The sequence below is a fragment of the Kickxella alabastrina genome (assembly GCF_025024165.1).
Source record: "Kickxella alabastrina strain RSA 675 chromosome Unknown BX661scaffold_38, whole genome shotgun sequence".
NCBI lineage: Eukaryota > Fungi > Kickxellomycota > Kickxellomycetes > Kickxellales > Kickxellaceae > Kickxella > Kickxella alabastrina.
Window position 1 is genome coordinate 54,108 of NW_026251509.1, and position 16,563 is coordinate 70,670.

Consider the following 16,563-nt stretch of genomic DNA (forward strand, 5'->3'; position numbering starts at 1 on the left):
GACGCCGAGTATGCAAACCTAGAGTGTCGGTTAGTAGTTGCTGATGTATGTCTGTTTACGTGTTGAAAGGAGAATTTGGGAAAGAAAGAGGGCATATACTTGTTCTATACCAAAAAACGCAAATCTGTATGCGCAATTTTTATTGAGGAAGACATACGTGCTGTGCATCAAAATAAAAGCTGAACAAAATATAATTTGTGGCCAGCAAGAACTGGCGACTACTCCGTATTTTAAACATTAAATATTTACACCAAGTGAGTTGAACGATTTTCCCTTTTAAACGCAATAAACAAATGGCAAATATTTTATATTTATAAATTTACCTCTATTTGTATTTTAAATGGTGATGGCGACACCCTATACAGAAATGAGATTAAATTAACGATGTGTTAATTTGGTGGATTATTTTGAATTTTCCCTGCCTGATCATTGATTCAACCATTTTGTTCAGTCATTCGCCCGTATTTCTCTTTTGATCTCTGCATTTTTATTACTATTTATTTTTTTGGCGACAATGACAGTCCTCACTATAGATTCGAATTCAACACCAGAATTTCCGACCCCCGAACCGGGTTGCAACACAGCCGCGCCCGGAAGCACAGAAACACAAACAGAGGAGGCAGAGCAGCGGCCAGTCAAGGCGGGCGAGGCGCCGATCAAAAAGGAGTTTCTCGCCAAGGTCACTCCAGCCGCAGCCGCACCCAGCACCGAGCCTTGCACAGAGCCCTCTGCCGCCCCGGCCAAGGCCACCGGCGGGCAGAACGCAAACCGGCGCGCGCAAAACAAAAACAAAGCATACCAGGTGTCTACTTCCGACCGGCTGTGCGCTAAATTCTCGCTCGGCGAGGACTGCCCGTTCGGCGACAAATGCACGTTCAGCCACGACATCACCAAGTACCTCACGGAAAAGCCTGTTGACCTAGGCACACAGTGCGTTCTCTTTGACACCTACGGCGCATGCAAGTACGGGCTGCGGTGCCGCTACGCTGGCGCGCACACCAACGCTGAGCACAAGCAGATGCAGGTCGAGGGCAAGCAGCAGCTCTATGCGCACAACGACTTTGGCCGCGAGATCCAGATCAGAATGCGCAAGAAGCAGATTACTTTTCCGCGCACCGACGCCTTTGACCGCACGTACGCGGCCAGCAGCAGCGGCGAACCACCCATAACAGACCAGGAGCCCAAGCGCCAGAAGACCGCGGGCAGAGTGGATTTCCGCGCCAAAACCTACCTTGCGCCGCTGACGACAGTTGGAAACCTGCCATTCCGACGCATCTGCAAGGGGTTTGGCGTCGACATCACGTGTTCAGAAATGGCGCTGGCCGGCAACCTTCTGCAGGGCCAGCAATCCGAGTGGGCGTTGCTGAAGCGGCACCCGAGCGAGACACTCTTCGGCATCCAGCTCGCCGGCAACCGCGCCGACCAGCTGGGCCGCGCCGCCGAGGCAGTCGGCAATGAGTGCCTGGTGGACTTCATCGACCTCAACATGGGCTGTCCCATCGACATGGCGTACAACAGCGGCGGCGGCAGCGCGCTGATGGCGCAGTCGGCCAAGGTCGAGCGCATCGTGCGCACGATGCGTGCAGTTGTGGACTGCGATATCACCGTTAAGCTGCGCACTGGGATCAGCTCCACCACGCCTGCCGCACACACCTTTGTGCCGGAGTTTGAGCGCTGGGGCGCCGCATTGACCACCATCCATGGGCGCTCGCGCCAGCAGCGCTACACTAAGCACGCCGACTGGGGCTATATCGGTGAGTGCAAGCAGCGGGCAGCGCAGATGCCAGTGTTTGGCGGCGGCGACGTGCTCTCGTGGGAGGATTACTGGGCGCACTTGGAGGACGAAAAACAATGCGACGGCGTCATGATCGGCCGCGGCGCGCTGATTAAGCCCTGGGTGTTTAAGGAAATCGAGGAGCGCCGTGTTTGGGATATTTCGGCAACGGAGCGCCTCGATATGCTAAGGGAGTTTGCGCGCTTCGGGATGGAGCACTGGGGCACGGATACGCAGGGAATAGATAATGTGCGCAGATACTTGCTCGAGTGGCAGTCGTTCTTGTACAGGTATATTCCGGCTGGCATCTTGGAGGTTCTTCCACAGAAGATGAATCAGAGACCGCCGGCCTTTATTGGCCGCAATGATTTGGAAACACTGATGGGCAGTGAAAAGTCTCGCGATTGGATCAAGATATCAGAGATGATCCTCGGCCCCGTCTCCGACGACTTTACATTTGTGCCCAAGCACAAGTCCAATTCGTACGAATAATTTAATGGTATGAATTTATTGTTCTAATGGATAATGTCGACACTGAAGATGCTGCTCTGGCCAGACTGCTTCGAGTTAAACACGACTCTCGGCGAGTTCGAGTCGACGATAACGCTGAACCTGCGGCCCTTAGTCGCCGCAGCCGCCTGGCACGCGCGCGTAATATCCACAACCCCAAGCGAACCCGTCTTGTCCCCAACCACCTTCATACTGTTCAGCACCCTCACCTCGCCAATCCTCGTTCCGCCATTAACCGTCTCCTCCTCCCACCCGCTCTCCGCCGCCGATGCTGTCAAGCTGTAATTAACAACTGGGCCCTCCAGTGGCGCGGGAATCACCAGATTACACCTCACATTGGGCGTCAGCTTGATACTGGTGGGAAAGTCAAAGCCCAGGAGTATGCGGTCGTGGGTGAGCGGCTCTGTGCGCGTATTTGAGGCTACGAGCGTTGGGAGCAGCCCCTTGCGTGTGAGCGAGTCGAATTGCCCATTGGCCTTGATCGAGTTGTAGGAGACCGTGGCGTCGCGAGCAACTTTAATGTTGGTCGTGAGCGCGGAGACCGAAACCAGGCCGAGGACAAGGGCAAGGGAAGTTAAGGAGATATGCATCCTGCAAAATAAATATATATATATGTGGTAATCTATTGAAATGTTGATCAATAAAAATGTATATGCAAGATTGGGAAGTGAATTGATATGAAAGTGAATATGAGGTTAAAAACCTGATTTATATGTGGGAAAAAAGTATTGGAGTGGCCAATAGTCATATGAACAAACATTTTATACCTTCTAAAGCAGTTAATAAAAAATACGCAGCAGAATGAGCGGAAATATTTGTGACAAAATAAAAGTGCACATGCCAGTAGTGTGGGAAATTTTTTAAAATAAATGAATTGCAATATTTCTTAAATACAATGCAATAAATTGTACCGCTGCCAATAGACAAACAAAAAGAAAGCCACAAAACGTCACGTTATCCCATGTAATAACTTGTTGTGATACAATTTGATATATTGTTTTCCGCTAAAAACAAATGAGAGTGCACATACCCTTATCCTAATGGATGTTACTCGTGAGCAAACCAAAAAATTTTGTCTTGCTTTGATTGTATATGTTTTTTGTATATCACCACATGTATCTTCTGGGTAGAGTGCGATGCGATGCAAACATTGGACAAATATTGGACATTGGACGAGCAATGCTGTGATGTCTCCTTGTTTTTTATACTTGAAACATTTTGTCGCTTGTGCTCACCTAATCCCATTCTCGCATTACCACCAAAATGCGCGGGAATGTAGAGAATGTTAAGTGGAAAGAGAGCAACAAGGGCAATTGTATAAAAGGAAAGAAGCAAAGCGTTTTAAACCCCCATTCCCGAGCGATTCCACACGACTCGTATTTTTATATTCTTCCTAAACAATTTTTCTCATAAATACACCCACTCCGCTCATTTACATACTCAAATCAAATCTAACAATCAAGTTTTAATAAAGCGCTATAATATATTTTATTATGAATAACATTCGAAACGTTGCCGCGCCTTACTGGGCCGAATTCATCGGCACCCTTGTTTTGACCTTTGTCGGCCTGGGAATTTCTGCGCAGAACCTCACGAGCAAGACCACACAGCACACCGAAGCACTCAACAGCTCTATCGGCTGGGGCATCGCCGTCACGTTGGGCATCTGGACCTCAGCACACGTCAGCGGCGGACACATCAACCCAGCAGTGTCCATTGCCCGCGCGCTATTCAACGGATTCTCACCCGCTAAGCTGCCCGGATACCTGCTCGCGCAGACCCTCGGCGCATTCTCAGCGGCGTTCCTCGTCTGGCTGAACTATGCTCAGGCATTGGCGCAGCTCGAGCTCACTGATCCCACTGGCACACACCCGGCCACTGCTGCTTTCATCACATCCAATGGTACATGGGAGGGCTTGGTTGCTGAGGTACTGGGGTCATTTGTCTTTGTGCTGGTTATTTTTGCCGTCACTGATGGCAGAAGCGCAGGACGCCCTGTTGCCCCGTTGGTTATTGGCTTGGCGCTCACCGGCGTGTCACTGGCGCTGAGCTCGCCGCTGGCTGTATCGATTAACCCGGCCAGAGACTTTGGACCCAGGGTGTTTGCCGCCCTGGCGTATGGTTTCGGCGTGTTTACTGAGGGTTCGCTTTATTTCTGGGTGCCCCTGGTTGGGCCCGTGGTTGGCGCTGCGCTGGGCGCGTTTGTGTATGAGTGGCTGGTCAAGCTGGACGCAGAGTACCAGCAGCACCATGTGCTTGAGGAGGGCAACTAGCCGGGTTTAGTCCATTAGATTTACTTTTAAATCAATTTACCTTTATTGTTTATAAAAGCACGCCTTGCAAAATGGTTCTCTCCCATTCTCTCTCTCTGTGTGTGTGTGTCTCTTTCTCTCAGCGATCAACGGCCATTGGCACGCCGGCAAGATCCCCACTGCGGTACGCAGCATCAGCCATTTTATGCCTCGAGTCGAGCGAATGGAACCTGGCCCTCATCGCCTTGTACGCCCTGACAAAGTCTTCGATCTCGTCCACGCCCTTGTCCAAAAACTCGTCGGCCCTCCTCTCCGCCTCCTCATCGGCCTCCCTCGCCTCCCTCTTCGCCCTGGCCAACAACACCGCCGGCGAATATGGCTTCTGCAAATCCAAATGCTCCTGCACCAACTCATACAGCCTTGTAGTCAACGAGCTTGCAAACATCTGCAGCTCCGCCACGCCCTCCCGCATCCGCTTCAGCTCATCCTCCGACGACAAGTTGACCTTAGCCAGTCGCTCGTTCTCCTCGCGCAGCTCGTACTCCAAGGTACGCATCAGCTGGATCTGCTCTAACCCGTCAATGTGCGCTTGGAAAAGATCCGCGTACCGCAGGAGGTCTTCGAGATCATCTGCGGATTTATTCGCAAACGTCGGGAATTGGTCCCAGAGCTGCTGCTGCTTGGAGGCAATGAGGTCGGGGTCGGAGGGCAAGTTGTAGTTGTTCATGGCCTCGGGGACACCAACCTCGTAGGCTGGGAGGTCGAGCTGTCGGGAGGCTGGGGCTGCTTCGAATTCACTAAAGTCCTTGAGGTCTGTGGAAGCTGTGGTGTCTGAGACGTCGTTGCCGTTGCCGTTGCCGTTGCCGTTGCCGTTGCCGTTGCCGTTGCCGTTGCCGTTGCTATTGCTGCTCATTCTTGAAAAGTTTAGATAATTATAAAGTACAATAAATAGTAAAAAGTGAAAAGTAAAAAAGTTGAATTAACGAAGAGTGAACGGAAGAAAAGATGAGTAGAAAATAAATGCGCTTCTTGTCCTTTTCCAATGCCAAACCTTTTTCTTTTCTTTTCCACGCAATTGGGAAGCAGGACAGTCGAAATCATGTGATTGATATCCCGTTCTTTTTTACATGTTTTTTGGGGCCTGATATTTGGCGTTTTGATCGAGTAAAAAGCGTGGTGTTGTCGCCAACTGTACAAAAACAGCGAGAACAGACCAATGCTTGCACCCCGTGTCTTTTCAGCTGACTGGGCTCTGTGTATTCTTTCGTAAACAGCAACTTTAAATGCTAAATGTTAAATGTTAAACAGAAGAAAAGCCCACTGGCAAACTTTATACCTTTTCCTTAACGTTTTACAATAAACCTGCTGTTGTTTCGAAATACAAACACGCCTTTAATCGGAACTAATTTACCAAGCATTTTCGTGGTTTTTGTTTTCATGAACTTGAACTTTAAAAAATTATATATACATATATATAGACAGAGAACTGTGGGACGTGCAATTCAACCAAATAAAGTGTATGAGACTGCAATTGACAATTTGCGTTTGGAAGATGGGATGCCATCCAAAGTATGCCACTAAAATATATAAATAAATGGTGTGCAGAATGAATGGCATAAAGTGGATGAGCAGCTGCTGATGTTGCCATTACTCTCAATTATACTGTTGATATTGCCGCTAATGTGCCACAAATGTAGGATACTCGCACATGCCACAAATGTAGGAAACTCACACATGCCACAAATACAATCAACAAATAACCGAATATTGTTTTTTAAATGTCTGCCACCAAATCATTTGTAACCAAATGCTGGATCCAAATACCACCCTTTGCCACTCATCCTTAGGGCTGACAGGAATGCTACTATTCATCTGGCCGGCGGCTTCGGATTGGGAGGAGATCGCTACCATGTATAGCCCGGATTACAATCAGCTGGATCTGACGGGTACTGCAAAGGCGTGTGAGAAGGCCGTTGATGGCAACCGTTCGGCTTACCTTGGAGCTGAAGGTGGCCATTTCGGGACTCCGTCCGAGGAGCCCAGCAACACTGCTATTCTTCCCGCCTTTACTCTTACTAAATAATTTTTTTTACCTGGCTGGTTTCAAGTTCGCCTAGTGGGTTGGGCATTTGACAAAAACCAATCTTTTTTCACGAGCCACTTCTTTTACATTGTTTCACGCTTGTTGCTTCGCCACACCAAGGCACCTATGAAATGAGCGGATGGTTAAAATACATGTTGTGTAACCAGCAAGTCAAGCCGTATTATTGGCCACGTCGCACTATATTATCCATGGCGGACAACGTTTGGTTTTTAGGCTGAATATTTTACAGGAACAGTGCCATTCATTGGCCCTTGGATATTTATCCTGGGTGGTACAGAGACAGCCGAAAGCAATTAAAGGCAATAAATGACAACAAATGGGCCTGTTTAGAATATTATGCTTTATGCATTGTCAAAGCCCAGCCAAAACGGCAATTCCTCATCGTTTTTTACCATTGGGCTTAGTATCACGCAGTTGCCAAGACTCCTCTCCGTCTCCGCCTTCCGTCTCTTTTTCGTACTCTTTGCGGGCTGCAAATCCACCCCGATGAACCAATTTGTGGCCAGGGCGGGTCGGCCCGATCGCCAAACACGTGCTTGGAATCCGACAGCGCACTTGTCCTTTGTGCACAAGAAAGAAAGAAGGAAAAAGACTTGGTAAAAAGGAAATAAAAGCGAGTGACGTAAGCACACATATGCCTTTCGCGGCAGCTAGAAGCACAAAAAGCCACGGCGTATCTGGGTTCCTACAGCCCGCATTTTGCACCTTGCACGGAGTGCTAGAACAAGCGAGCTGTCTTGCCAGACATACATGGAATACGCAAAGTGAAAATTCAAATGGAAAAGCAGAGGGAGGCTTACATGCTTTTTTGGTAGTTACATTGAATTGAACTGAACTGAATCAAACAATATATTATTGTTGTCTTTTTACGTCTCTATTTTTCGCAGTTTCGCGAACTGGTCCTGAAATGGATATATTGGGCAGTACTTGTGTCTACAATCGCATTGTTTTCGGAAAATAGAGGGTGAGTGAGAATAATACACAATGTCATTATGACTCTCTTTTTGCTCTCTTTTTCCCACTATTGCCCCAATATGCCTGTCTGTTTGTCTTTTGTCAACTCTTTTCCATTGCGACGAAGACAATAGTAATAATAATAATAATAGAGCACGAGGACTGCCAGAAGCAGAAAATGTGTCTGCTCTTTTGGCTTTTTGTTTTGCACCGGGTGCATAGTTTCTAAAGATGGCTAAATTGCTATTGTGTGCGTGTCCCCTTTTGCACCCATATGGCCATTGGCTCGCATATGCAGCTGACCCAAGATGGAGGCAGCGACAGCCAGCGACAGCCAGCGACAGCCAGCGAGTGTGATTCCGACGCTCAAAGCACCAAACCCGAAATTAGGTGCGGCAAAGTGAGAGCACCGAGCTAACATAAACAACCAAAACAACCAAAATAAAGCCAAAGCGCAAAAAATCACCCGTTTGACTGGTCGATCGGAGTTCACAGCCAAACAGTCAAGCAGTCAAAGCAGCTGAAGGCAACCAACCAACCAAGCACCGAGTCGAGTGCTAAAAAAAGCCTGTGTTTTCGGCTTATTTCTCGCGCTCTCGCCCAAGCCGCCTGTTATTGTTTTTGTGTTTTTGTGTTTTTGTGATCAAAATAGCGGACACCTCTCCTGCGTCCTCTCTCTTATTTTAGCCTGCATGTCGATCGGAATGGAAAAATGCGCGGATTGACTCGATATCGGCTATCGGAGCATCCTGCGATTGGCCAATCCGCCTGGTTTCTGGTGTTGAGTATGAACGCGCCTTATTTTATTTTGCTCTTTCTTGCTGAGAACAACACCAAGCGCCCTCTCACCCTCCCCTCTTCCTTTTCCGTATCCTGTTTATATAAAAAGGGGTGGGTGGATCTGCTGTTTTTCATCTTTTTCTCGGCTTTTGTTCTCTGCATTCTGTTTCTTTTCTTTTTGCCGTCACATTAAATCACTCGAGTTCATAAATCGCCGTTCCGATCCTGTTTCTACAGCTCTCAGGCTAAACTGCCCACAACACTCTTTTTCTCTTCCGAGCCTTTGGCAAGGATCTTTTTGCACATATAAATACGCTGGCGTTGTCCCTACCCCCCAACCAACCACCCACCCACCCATCCATATTTATTTATTTAGTTATTTATTTATTTGTATATTTTCTACCACTCACAAACCCTATTATTATTCGCCCATCTTTTATCTGACATCAAAAACAAACTGACAATGACCGGTCGCCCCACACACATGACGCTCACCACCACAACGGCCCACGGCACAGCCCTTAGCGGCTTCCCGCAGATGCCGCCATCGCCCATGGTCGATGCGACCATGTCTGCCTCGCCAAGCGACCACATCGGCTTCCACCCGCCCATGCACTCGCCGGCGGCGCCCTCCCTGTACAGCCACTACCACCCCCTCAGCGGCGGCGGTGCCCGCAGCGCGCGCAGCGACAGCGCCCACAGCACCTACAGCGCGACAGACGCTAACGGCAGCCCGGCCGACGCCTGCAGCATTATGCGCCACACTTCGCGCAACAACTTTGGTGGATCGTGGTTGGATATTGGGTCCGACAACGAGGACGACTATGGCGGAAGCAGCTCGGGCGGGCGGCGCACGCACATGCGGCGCAAGAGCTCAGGTGCCAGCACCAGCGGACGCGTGTCGCTGGCGAACATCAAGGAGATGACGCGCAGGAGCTCGATGCATTTCCGCAGGCTGACCATCAAGATGGGCGTTGGGTCTTCTGCGCACAACTGAGATGGCCGCGAGAATTGAGCCAAAGGGAGAGCAGTACACGACTTGCCTTTTGCTGGCGGTGTAATTGGCGTCAGGCTGTCCTTTTTTCTTCTTCGCCCTTCCCTCACAGCCTCTGTGTGGCTGTGCCTGTGTCTGTGTCTCTGTTGACACTGTAAATACTCCAAAACCCCTTTATTATTATTTCATTCATTCGGCTGGAGCTGGTTTCCCGTCTCTTCGTGATCAACTCTGGAAGGCTCTTTGTGCTCTGACCCTTCTTCACTCATACCCCCCTTTCTACTGCGTCTTTTGCTCTCGCTCTCGCTCTTTTCCCTTTTCTTCTCTTTGGCTGGTCCATTGTCTGCCGACTCCACCACAATCACGACCAAAGCATTGCCACCTGTATGCACTCTTCAAACCCTGTATAATCTTGACAACGACAACGACAACGACCGTCGCTGATCCAAGTTTTTTATTATTTCCTTTTTGAGTTAATAAAACAACATTTTCCCACTATCTCCTGTCCTTTGTTTATCAAATACAAAATGCATAGCTCAAAGATTGGGTCTATTTCCTCTCACTCACTATCCCCAACACTTTGGAACTAACAATGGCCACAAACAAATAAAGAGCAAAAATGGCAAGTACAAAATGGTTTAATTAAAGGGAACGGGATGATGCGGCAGGTTGAATCCCTGGTAGTATCCATTATCCATTATCCACTATCCATTATCCATTATCCATTATCCGCTGTTCTGCAAATTATGACAGAAACTTGAGGTCAAACATTTTACGAGGGAGAATAAAGAAGCCTATACCAGCGCCAATTCATCACACAAATATGAAAGGTTGAAAAGACAATAGCGCCAAAATGACAATACACAAGTAAAATAAATGCAGTTTATTGTAAATACAATATCCACAATAGAAAAAGAAAATGTCGGTCAGCAAGTGCCAAGCAATAAAACAACAAAGAAACAAGAGTGGGATAGACAAGAAACAGCTTTGAAAAACACAGTGGCAGGCATTGCAACGATGGCCAGCCCGCATCTGGATCCACCAGGTCGTTCCTTATTTTTTTGCCTCTGCAAAAAAAGAAGAGCCATTCGAAAAAGATTAGTGTTTTTGTTATTATTTCACAGCACCCAATGAGGCCCACCATCACCACAGCACGCAACAAGAAAAAGAAGCGGCAAAAGTGTGGAGGACCTGGGTATCGATCCCAGTGCCTCTCGCATGCTAAGCGAGCGCTCTCCCATTTGAGCTAGACCCCCTTCGGCTCCTGATTGGCTCACTTTACTGAGCTAATCAACTTCCTTCTGAACTTCTTCATTATGGCCCGTATCCATGGCTGGGCAATGCTGCTTTGCTTTGCTTTGCTTTGCTTTGCTTTGGCAACCTGTGTTTTTTTGCCCGCCCTGTTGCTCCCGCCCCCAGCTGTACTTGTTTATCCAATACGTGTGTGCGATGCCACGCGCACAAACCAACTCATCACTCTCATATCGCGCCGGCTCCCCTGCTTTCTGTCCCGACAACCATCCAGCCAACTAAGTGACCAACCCAATGCGAGCGCAGCTGTGAGATAATGGTTATTGCTGCTATTTGTCCTGCATGCCAGTTGCTCACTTGCACATTCCGAACACGGATAGCGTTGGACACCATGCATGCCCAAAATAATAAAAGAAGATGCGAGGCTAAGCAAGGCAAGGTGAGGCAAGCCAATCTCTGACCACCAGGGTATAGTAACAGTGCGTCTCGCCTCACCTCAACTCATTTCAAATTTGTCATGTCCACTGGCCTCTTTGAAGATTTCTGTGCGCAGTGCACAAATTTCATTTATGCACGGGCGGGTATAGCCTGCATGCGGGCGGTACCTGTTTGCAATGCTGGGCTAATGCTCTCATTCCGAGTGGCGGCCATTGCCATTGCCATTGTCCGAGATGACACCACAAATACCGGTGCCAAATAAGCACGTAGTACATAATTCGGCACACGATTCCGCCCAGATAAAAAAGTACAGCTTTGAAATGGAAAACAGACGATGGCATACAAAACTAAACCGCAAACGCAATATCAGGACGCAATAAGCAATGAGCACTTTGCCTAAATATAGCCGAAAGCTCAAGCTTGGTCATTCTCGCGAGCAAAGTAAAAATAGAAAAGTAATAATGGCCGGCACCAATTGCTGCTTGATCTTGCTAGCATCTTGAGGTTTTGCTTTTTACTACTCGTTATTTCCGCTACTGCTGCTGGTTTTGAAACACTGTTCTTTTTGGCATCCGTCTTTGGCAATCAACGCGACCTTGAAATCAGGACTACTCCGGCTTGAGTGGCAGAAAGGGGATAGGCATGTATTATGTGTGTCATGTATGCATCTCCCTTACCCTTTTTTACGCTGTTGAAAACTCAATTAAAATGCTGCGCGACAGCACTCTGCTTAATACAATTGACAAAATGCTCTATTGGAAAAAAGCATCCATACGTTTCATGAATAAAAATACCAACCATACCGTTTATTATGGCGGTACCTCTAGCCAAGAAAACAAAAAAGCGACGCTGTCGCCAAACCTGCTTCCCTTTTTCGAGTACAAAAATAAAGGTTTATTCTTTATAAAATGGTGGCAGCTGATGTTCATATATTTTTGTTTATACAATTATAAATTAAAAGGCAGAAAAGACAACTGAGTGAAAATGGCGAAAATACGGATATAGTTTATTCGTAAAAAAACAAGGGTAACAAAACTAGGATTGGAGACATCACAAGCTGAGTATGTCAGCTACCTAAAAAATAAATGTATTTAAATATAAACCAAATGCATTTGCGATAATTAATCTTGGCTTTTGTAAAGCCTAGCGAATTCATTTACCCCCATTCCCCTATATGTAAGGATAGCTATGTATTGGCCCTTGATCAAGGAATATCCGCAGAGCTTAATTTGGTTGACCTTATCAAACTTGATAGTAGGTTCGTATTTGGAATGTTCTAGTAACTGTTTCATCCTTTTTTTTATATTGGGGTTATTGCTGGCGTTTATTTCCAATATGTCCTTATAATATCTAGCTAAATAACCTTTAGCAAAGGCTACCAGTTCATTGCAATCTTTGCCTTCAATATTGCCCAACTGAAGCGTGAATCCTTTATTAAGAAAATTTACAGACATGGCGGCAATCTTCTTTGGAGAGGCTTGCCTTTTCTTTTCCTCTTTTTTAGTGCTGGCGATAGTAGCCGGTTTCCTGTTAAACATTTTGAATAATAGTAAGAATAATATTGCGCGCGCAAAACTATAATATAATAGAGTGGTATGTTGTAATTAGTAAGAAATAAATAAAGTGAGAGTGAGAAAATAAATTGAAAATGGGAGACAGCTGTTCATTATTATTATCTACTATCTGGTGCTGCAGCTTGATGCTAATAGGAGAAAATCCACAAGAGCTATTTCTTAAACGACCAAAAGGAATACTCCAGTTAAAACACGCGCTCATTGTACAATGCTGTCGTGAACATGCCCAAAGAGGATACCAATAGTAATCAGCCGACCACTCGCAAGGAACACTGTTAAAGGGGTAAATAAAGGCATATTAAAAACGGAGGGTGTCCCGTCCTCATGCCAGGAGCACCTCAGCACACAACGTGTGACATCAATTATTGCGATTGTTTGAAATTGTGATTGTTTACGATCGCGATTTCTATTTTCACGGTCGATAGTTTCGAATAGATAAGCGGAGCTCTTTAAGCTCCCTTATAGTGTATTTTTTTTAAATAAAAATATAGTTAGTACGAATAAGTTTTATTACAATAAAGTATGTGAGCAAAATAATTGTTGATGTCAATATAATTATTTATTCATTGAAAACCATGTCAATTGCTGTGGCTGAAATTCATGCTCTCGACCAACTGCGAGAAGTGGCTGTTCTTGTCAGCAAGCAGCTTCTCGGGCGTGTCAAACTCTGCCATTTGGCCGTGGTCCATCACCAGGATGCGGTCGCTCTCCATCACAGTGCCCAGCCGGTGCGCAATGGTCAGCACGGTGCATTCCTTAAACTCGCGGCGAATCACTTCTTGCATGATCTGGTCAGTCTTGGAATCCACGTTGGCCGTCGCCTCATCTAAAATGACAATCTTGCGCCGCCAAAGAAGTGCCCTACAAAGACTGATGAGCTGTTTCTGGCCGACACTAAAATTGATACCATTGTATTTCACCCATTTGTTCAGCCCAACACCCTCGATCCACAGCCCCTTGTCAGAATTTTTGCTATCTAGAGGCTTGACGTACTTCTCTGTTGGGGTATCGAGAAGGTTGCTAATTTGACCTGCATGAATAGCTGCCCAGACTTCGTCGTCAGTGTACTCGTTGGCCGGATCAAGATTGTCGCGAATGGTACCCTTGAACAGCACCGGGTCCTGCGGAATAATGGCAATGCGTGATCGCAGGTCATGATGACCAATGGTCAAAATGTCAATGCCGTCGATGATGATCCGGCCGTTGGCTGGCTCGACCAAGCGCATCAGCGCATATGTTATTGAGCTCTTGCCTGCACCCGTGCGGCCGACAATGCCAATATTCTCGCCGCCTTGTGCCGAAAAGCTAAGCCCTTTGAGAACCAGATCCAACTCTGGATGGTAGCGCATGCTGTAATTGCAGAACTCAATTACCCCATTCTGCGGCCAACTGGGTTCTGGCCTTGCATTCTCAATGACTGGTGGTGCCTCGTGCTCCAACTGTTCTGTATAAATGTAGTAGCGCAAAAGTGCCTGGATTTGGTCCTCAAACTTGCCAGAAATGTGATTTAGTGCATTCACACAATGAAACACGTTTAAGGACAGCAAAACCATTGTGTCGACCTCTCCTGGAAGTACAGGAGTGTTAGTGTAAAGACGACGATGGATACTGAATAGCAAGATCCCGCTGCGGATGACCTCAGCGCAAACAGTAGCCATCATCTTGCGTGAACTGTCCAATACACGACGAATGTGGCCAAAATGTATTTCAAAGGAAACCCTAGTTCTTGATTGGTCCAGGTATACGTCGGCACATCTGTGAATCCGAAGTAACAATTTGTGTTGAAATATCACTTCTGAGTGATTTAAGATACTATTATCAATATACTGGTTTAGAATCCACGGAAACCTGTCTATATCTCTGAATAATATTTTGGACAGTGCAGTTAGGCCAGCCAGTGGCAAGCACAGCAGCAGAATTGTTGGCGAAAATCTTGTAGCCTGGATTATTGCTGAGACTGCCAAGAAATTTTCAAACAAAACAGTATTGCACAGGGTATTTGGAAGGTTATTGGATACATAAACCCGATCAGCCATAAACGTTTTTACCAGGTCAGAGGAAGATAGTCTCTCAGCAAGTGTGAGTGGCAGTGAGAGAATACTGCTGATAAGCTGGCGACGCATTTTCTCTGCAACACGTTTGGTCCACAAAACCTTCCTGATCCACGCCTCAAAATAATTTAGCTGCATGCAAACAACTCCCACCAATGCATTGACAATTAAGTACCTGCTCATTGACTGGCGCATTGTGTCAGGATTGCTGTTGACCATAAGGCTGATTCGCAGGCTTTCGACGTAGTATATCACATAGGCATTGGCAAGCTGGATCAAGGCCACAATAGCAACAGTCCCATACCCACTGAGCTTGATAAACCTCCACAGTTGCCACAGCTTGAACGGTGGATCCTTCAGCTCGGGGTGAATGGTAAACTTGCCAGATTTGGTGTCGGCATTGCTGGCTGAAGCAGTTTCTGTCGATGAATCAGAGATATGCTCATTTGTGTTGACAGCAGACACAAAACCAACCGGCTGCTGCTCAACAATCACAGCATGCCCCTCAGCAAGCGTGACAACCTTGCTGCTCAGTGGCACCAGATGATCAGCATGGGTGACTAGAATACGCGTTTTATTGCCAATGATGCCGCCAGATGCTAAAACACGCTCGACAATGAGGCGCTCGACTCGTGCATCAACAGCTGCAAGCAAGTCGTCAAAGATGTAAACGTCCGCTTTTAGGTACAGCGCCCTACAAAATAATTATGCAAAATAATTAGCAACAAAATACATATTCTACACCCTGCATATGTTGGATGTATGATACATGTTTGCTGTGAATATCCAATATTTACCTCGCTAGTGCCAGTCGGACCTTTTGACCGCCGGACAGGTTAATGCCATTAGGGCCAATCTCTGACAGATCGCCAGCTGCAAACTGCTTGACATCCTCGGACAGAGCACAGGCTTCAAGCACCTGATGCATCCATTTCTCGTCATACTCAGCACCCATGAGCACGTTCTCGCGGAAGGTGTTGTTCATAATGTATGGTTTCTGGCTGACATAGCCAATATTTCCACACATGCGGCCATGTCCACTGACGATAGGCATCTCGCCGCACAGCCCTGAAAGTAATGACGACTTGCCACTGCCAATGCATCCGATTATCGTTACAAACTCGCCAGCCTTGATGCACAGTGTGATCGGATCCAATCCAAACTTACTCTTACCCCAGCTGAAAGCACAGTTGTCAAGTTCTACTGCAACACCATCCTTGGATGTCTCTGACACATGTGCAATAATTTTGGTATGCTGAGCATCGACAAGTGTCTGCATAAAAGCCACACCCTCCTTGATGTCAATAAGTGCCTGTCCAGTGGTACCAATTGTTTTGGCAAATCGAATGAGCGAGTCGATTGAGTCCACTAGCAGTGCAACAGTGGCATATGACATTGGATCACTGGACATGCTGAAGAAAATAATGATTGTTGATGCAGCGGAAATCTGCGAAACCGAGGACCCAAGAACTTTAATTATATACTCCAGCACATACCAAAATATTGGCGGTGTGTATTCTGGCAAATCCAACCATGCCATAGCGCCCATGAATGTCCTCTCCCAGGCATAGAGCTTGATTGTGCGAATATTTCTAGATATGGTGTCATAGTCTTCCTGAAACCTGGGCATCCTGGTCGTTTGGTTTAGCCTTTTCAGATGTTCGATATTTGCAGATACCAGATGGGCAATCAGCTGGTGGCCAAGAGTGATGGCAACTGGAATGACAGCACACCAGCCGATATGTCGAGATATGATCCAAACATTGAAAAGCTGAGCAAGCATCGAGCTGAAGGTGTCTATAAGGGTCTTGGTTGTTGCTGAGATCTTATAAGCTGAGCTATAAAATTTATACTCTCTAAAAAATTTGCAATATGCCGTAA

The 16,563-nt window shown here is 47.0% G+C and overlaps 11 protein-coding genes and 1 non-coding gene across 12 annotated transcripts; 5 read left to right on the forward strand and 7 right to left on the reverse strand.

Moving 5' to 3' along the window:
• Window positions 1-514: 514 nt before the first annotated feature.
• Window positions 515-2,266, forward strand: BX661DRAFT_189314 (DUS3L protein; the record flags this gene model as incomplete). The annotated part of the gene is made up of 1 exon (XM_051537557.1): window positions 515-2,266. The coding sequence occupies one exon, from the start codon at window positions 515-517 to the stop codon at window positions 2,264-2,266; it is 1,752 nt and encodes a 583-aa protein (XP_051388700.1).
• A 23-nt stretch (window positions 2,267-2,289) lies between these two features.
• BX661DRAFT_201017 (uncharacterized protein) lies at window positions 2,290-2,874 on the reverse strand (the record flags this gene model as incomplete). Its single annotated transcript, XM_051538465.1, has 1 exon — window positions 2,290-2,874. The coding sequence occupies one exon, from the start codon at window positions 2,872-2,874 to the stop codon at window positions 2,290-2,292; it is 585 nt and encodes a 194-aa protein (XP_051388701.1).
• Window positions 2,875-3,287: 413 nt separating this feature from the next.
• On the reverse strand, window positions 3,288-3,653 carry BX661DRAFT_70978 (uncharacterized protein). Its single transcript, XM_051539436.1, has one exon. It carries the CDS (start codon window positions 3,527-3,529, stop codon window positions 3,332-3,334), a length of 198 nt encoding a protein of 65 aa, XP_051388702.1. The 5' UTR covers window positions 3,530-3,653; the 3' UTR covers window positions 3,288-3,331.
• A 124-nt stretch (window positions 3,654-3,777) lies between these two features.
• Window positions 3,778-4,497, forward strand: BX661DRAFT_128342 (aquaporin-like protein; the record flags this gene model as incomplete). Its single annotated transcript, XM_051532504.1, has 1 exon — window positions 3,778-4,497. A coding segment is annotated over one exon (720 nt), but the record flags the coding sequence as incomplete, so codon positions are not given.
• A 7-nt stretch (window positions 4,498-4,504) lies between these two features.
• BX661DRAFT_70982 (uncharacterized protein) lies at window positions 4,505-5,554 on the reverse strand. Its single transcript, XM_051539437.1, has one exon. It carries the CDS (start codon window positions 5,447-5,449, stop codon window positions 4,676-4,678), a length of 774 nt encoding a protein of 257 aa, XP_051388704.1. The 5' UTR covers window positions 5,450-5,554; the 3' UTR covers window positions 4,505-4,675.
• A 462-nt stretch (window positions 5,555-6,016) lies between these two features.
• On the forward strand, window positions 6,017-8,442 carry BX661DRAFT_227000 (uncharacterized protein). Its single transcript, XM_051538984.1, has 2 exons — window positions 6,017-6,545; window positions 7,909-8,442. Exons 1-2 carry the CDS (start codon window positions 6,344-6,346, stop codon window positions 8,010-8,012), a joined length of 306 nt encoding a protein of 101 aa, XP_051388705.1. The 5' UTR covers window positions 6,017-6,343; the 3' UTR covers window positions 8,013-8,442.
• Window positions 8,443-8,837: 395 nt separating this feature from the next.
• On the forward strand, window positions 8,838-9,371 carry BX661DRAFT_201021 (uncharacterized protein; the record flags this gene model as incomplete). The annotated part of the gene is made up of 1 exon (XM_051538466.1): window positions 8,838-9,371. One exon carries the CDS (start codon window positions 8,838-8,840, stop codon window positions 9,369-9,371), a length of 534 nt encoding a protein of 177 aa, XP_051388706.1.
• An 851-nt stretch (window positions 9,372-10,222) lies between these two features.
• BX661DRAFT_189323 (uncharacterized protein) lies at window positions 10,223-10,816 on the reverse strand. Its single transcript, XM_051537558.1, is given in 2 exon segments — window positions 10,223-10,734; window positions 10,745-10,816. The coding sequence occupies 1 exon segment, from the start codon at window positions 10,510-10,512 to the stop codon at window positions 10,252-10,254; it is 261 nt and encodes an 86-aa protein (XP_051388707.1). The 5' UTR covers window positions 10,513-10,734; window positions 10,745-10,816; the 3' UTR covers window positions 10,223-10,251.
• BX661DRAFT_t129 lies at window positions 10,552-10,624 on the reverse strand. Its single transcript has one exon. It is a non-coding gene; the product is annotated as a tRNA-Ala (tRNA).
• Window positions 10,594-11,059, forward strand: BX661DRAFT_71023 (uncharacterized protein). Its single transcript, XM_051539438.1, has one exon. The coding sequence runs from the start codon at window positions 10,685-10,687 to the stop codon at window positions 10,934-10,936; it is 252 nt and encodes an 83-aa protein (XP_051388708.1). The 5' UTR covers window positions 10,594-10,684; the 3' UTR covers window positions 10,937-11,059.
• A 2,150-nt stretch (window positions 11,060-13,209) lies between these two features.
• Window positions 13,210-14,010, reverse strand: BX661DRAFT_189329 (multidrug resistance-associated protein 1-like protein; the record flags this gene model as incomplete). Its single annotated transcript, XM_051537559.1, has 1 exon — window positions 13,210-14,010. Exon 1 carries the CDS (start codon window positions 13,978-13,980, stop codon window positions 13,210-13,212), a length of 771 nt encoding a protein of 256 aa, XP_051388709.1. The 5' UTR covers window positions 13,981-14,010.
• A 1,164-nt stretch (window positions 14,011-15,174) lies between these two features.
• Window positions 15,175-15,961, reverse strand: BX661DRAFT_146781 (P-loop containing nucleoside triphosphate hydrolase protein; the record flags this gene model as incomplete). Its single annotated transcript, XM_051533192.1, has 2 exons — window positions 15,175-15,376; window positions 15,480-15,961. Coding segments are annotated over 2 exons (684 nt in total), but the record flags the coding sequence as incomplete, so codon positions are not given.
• Between the last annotated feature and the right edge of the window lie 602 nt (window positions 15,962-16,563).

What these genes read in the sequence shown, in the direction of transcription:
- BX661DRAFT_189323 (XM_051537558.1), bottom strand. Translation starts at nt 10,512, where the DNA reads ATGGTGGGCCTCATTGGGTGCTGTGAAATAATAACAAAAACACTAATC.
- BX661DRAFT_71023 (XM_051539438.1), top strand. Translation starts at nt 10,685, where the DNA reads ATGGCCCGTATCCATGGCTGGGCAATGCTGCTTTGCTTTGCTTTGCTT.
- BX661DRAFT_70982 (XM_051539437.1), bottom strand. Translation starts at nt 5,449, where the DNA reads ATGAGCAGCAATAGCAACGGCAACGGCAACGGCAACGGCAACGGCAAC.
- BX661DRAFT_70978 (XM_051539436.1), bottom strand. Translation starts at nt 3,529, where the DNA reads ATGGGATTAGGTGAGCACAAGCGACAAAATGTTTCAAGTATAAAAAAC.
- BX661DRAFT_227000 (XM_051538984.1), top strand. Translation starts at nt 6,344, where the DNA reads ATGCTGGATCCAAATACCACCCTTTGCCACTCATCCTTAGGGCTGACA. An exon ending in GGCTTACCTTGGAGCTGAAG is followed by an intron (nt 6,546 to 7,908) that starts GTGGCCATTTCG and finishes CCCAAGATGGAG; the next exon opens with GCAGCGACAGCCAGCGACAG.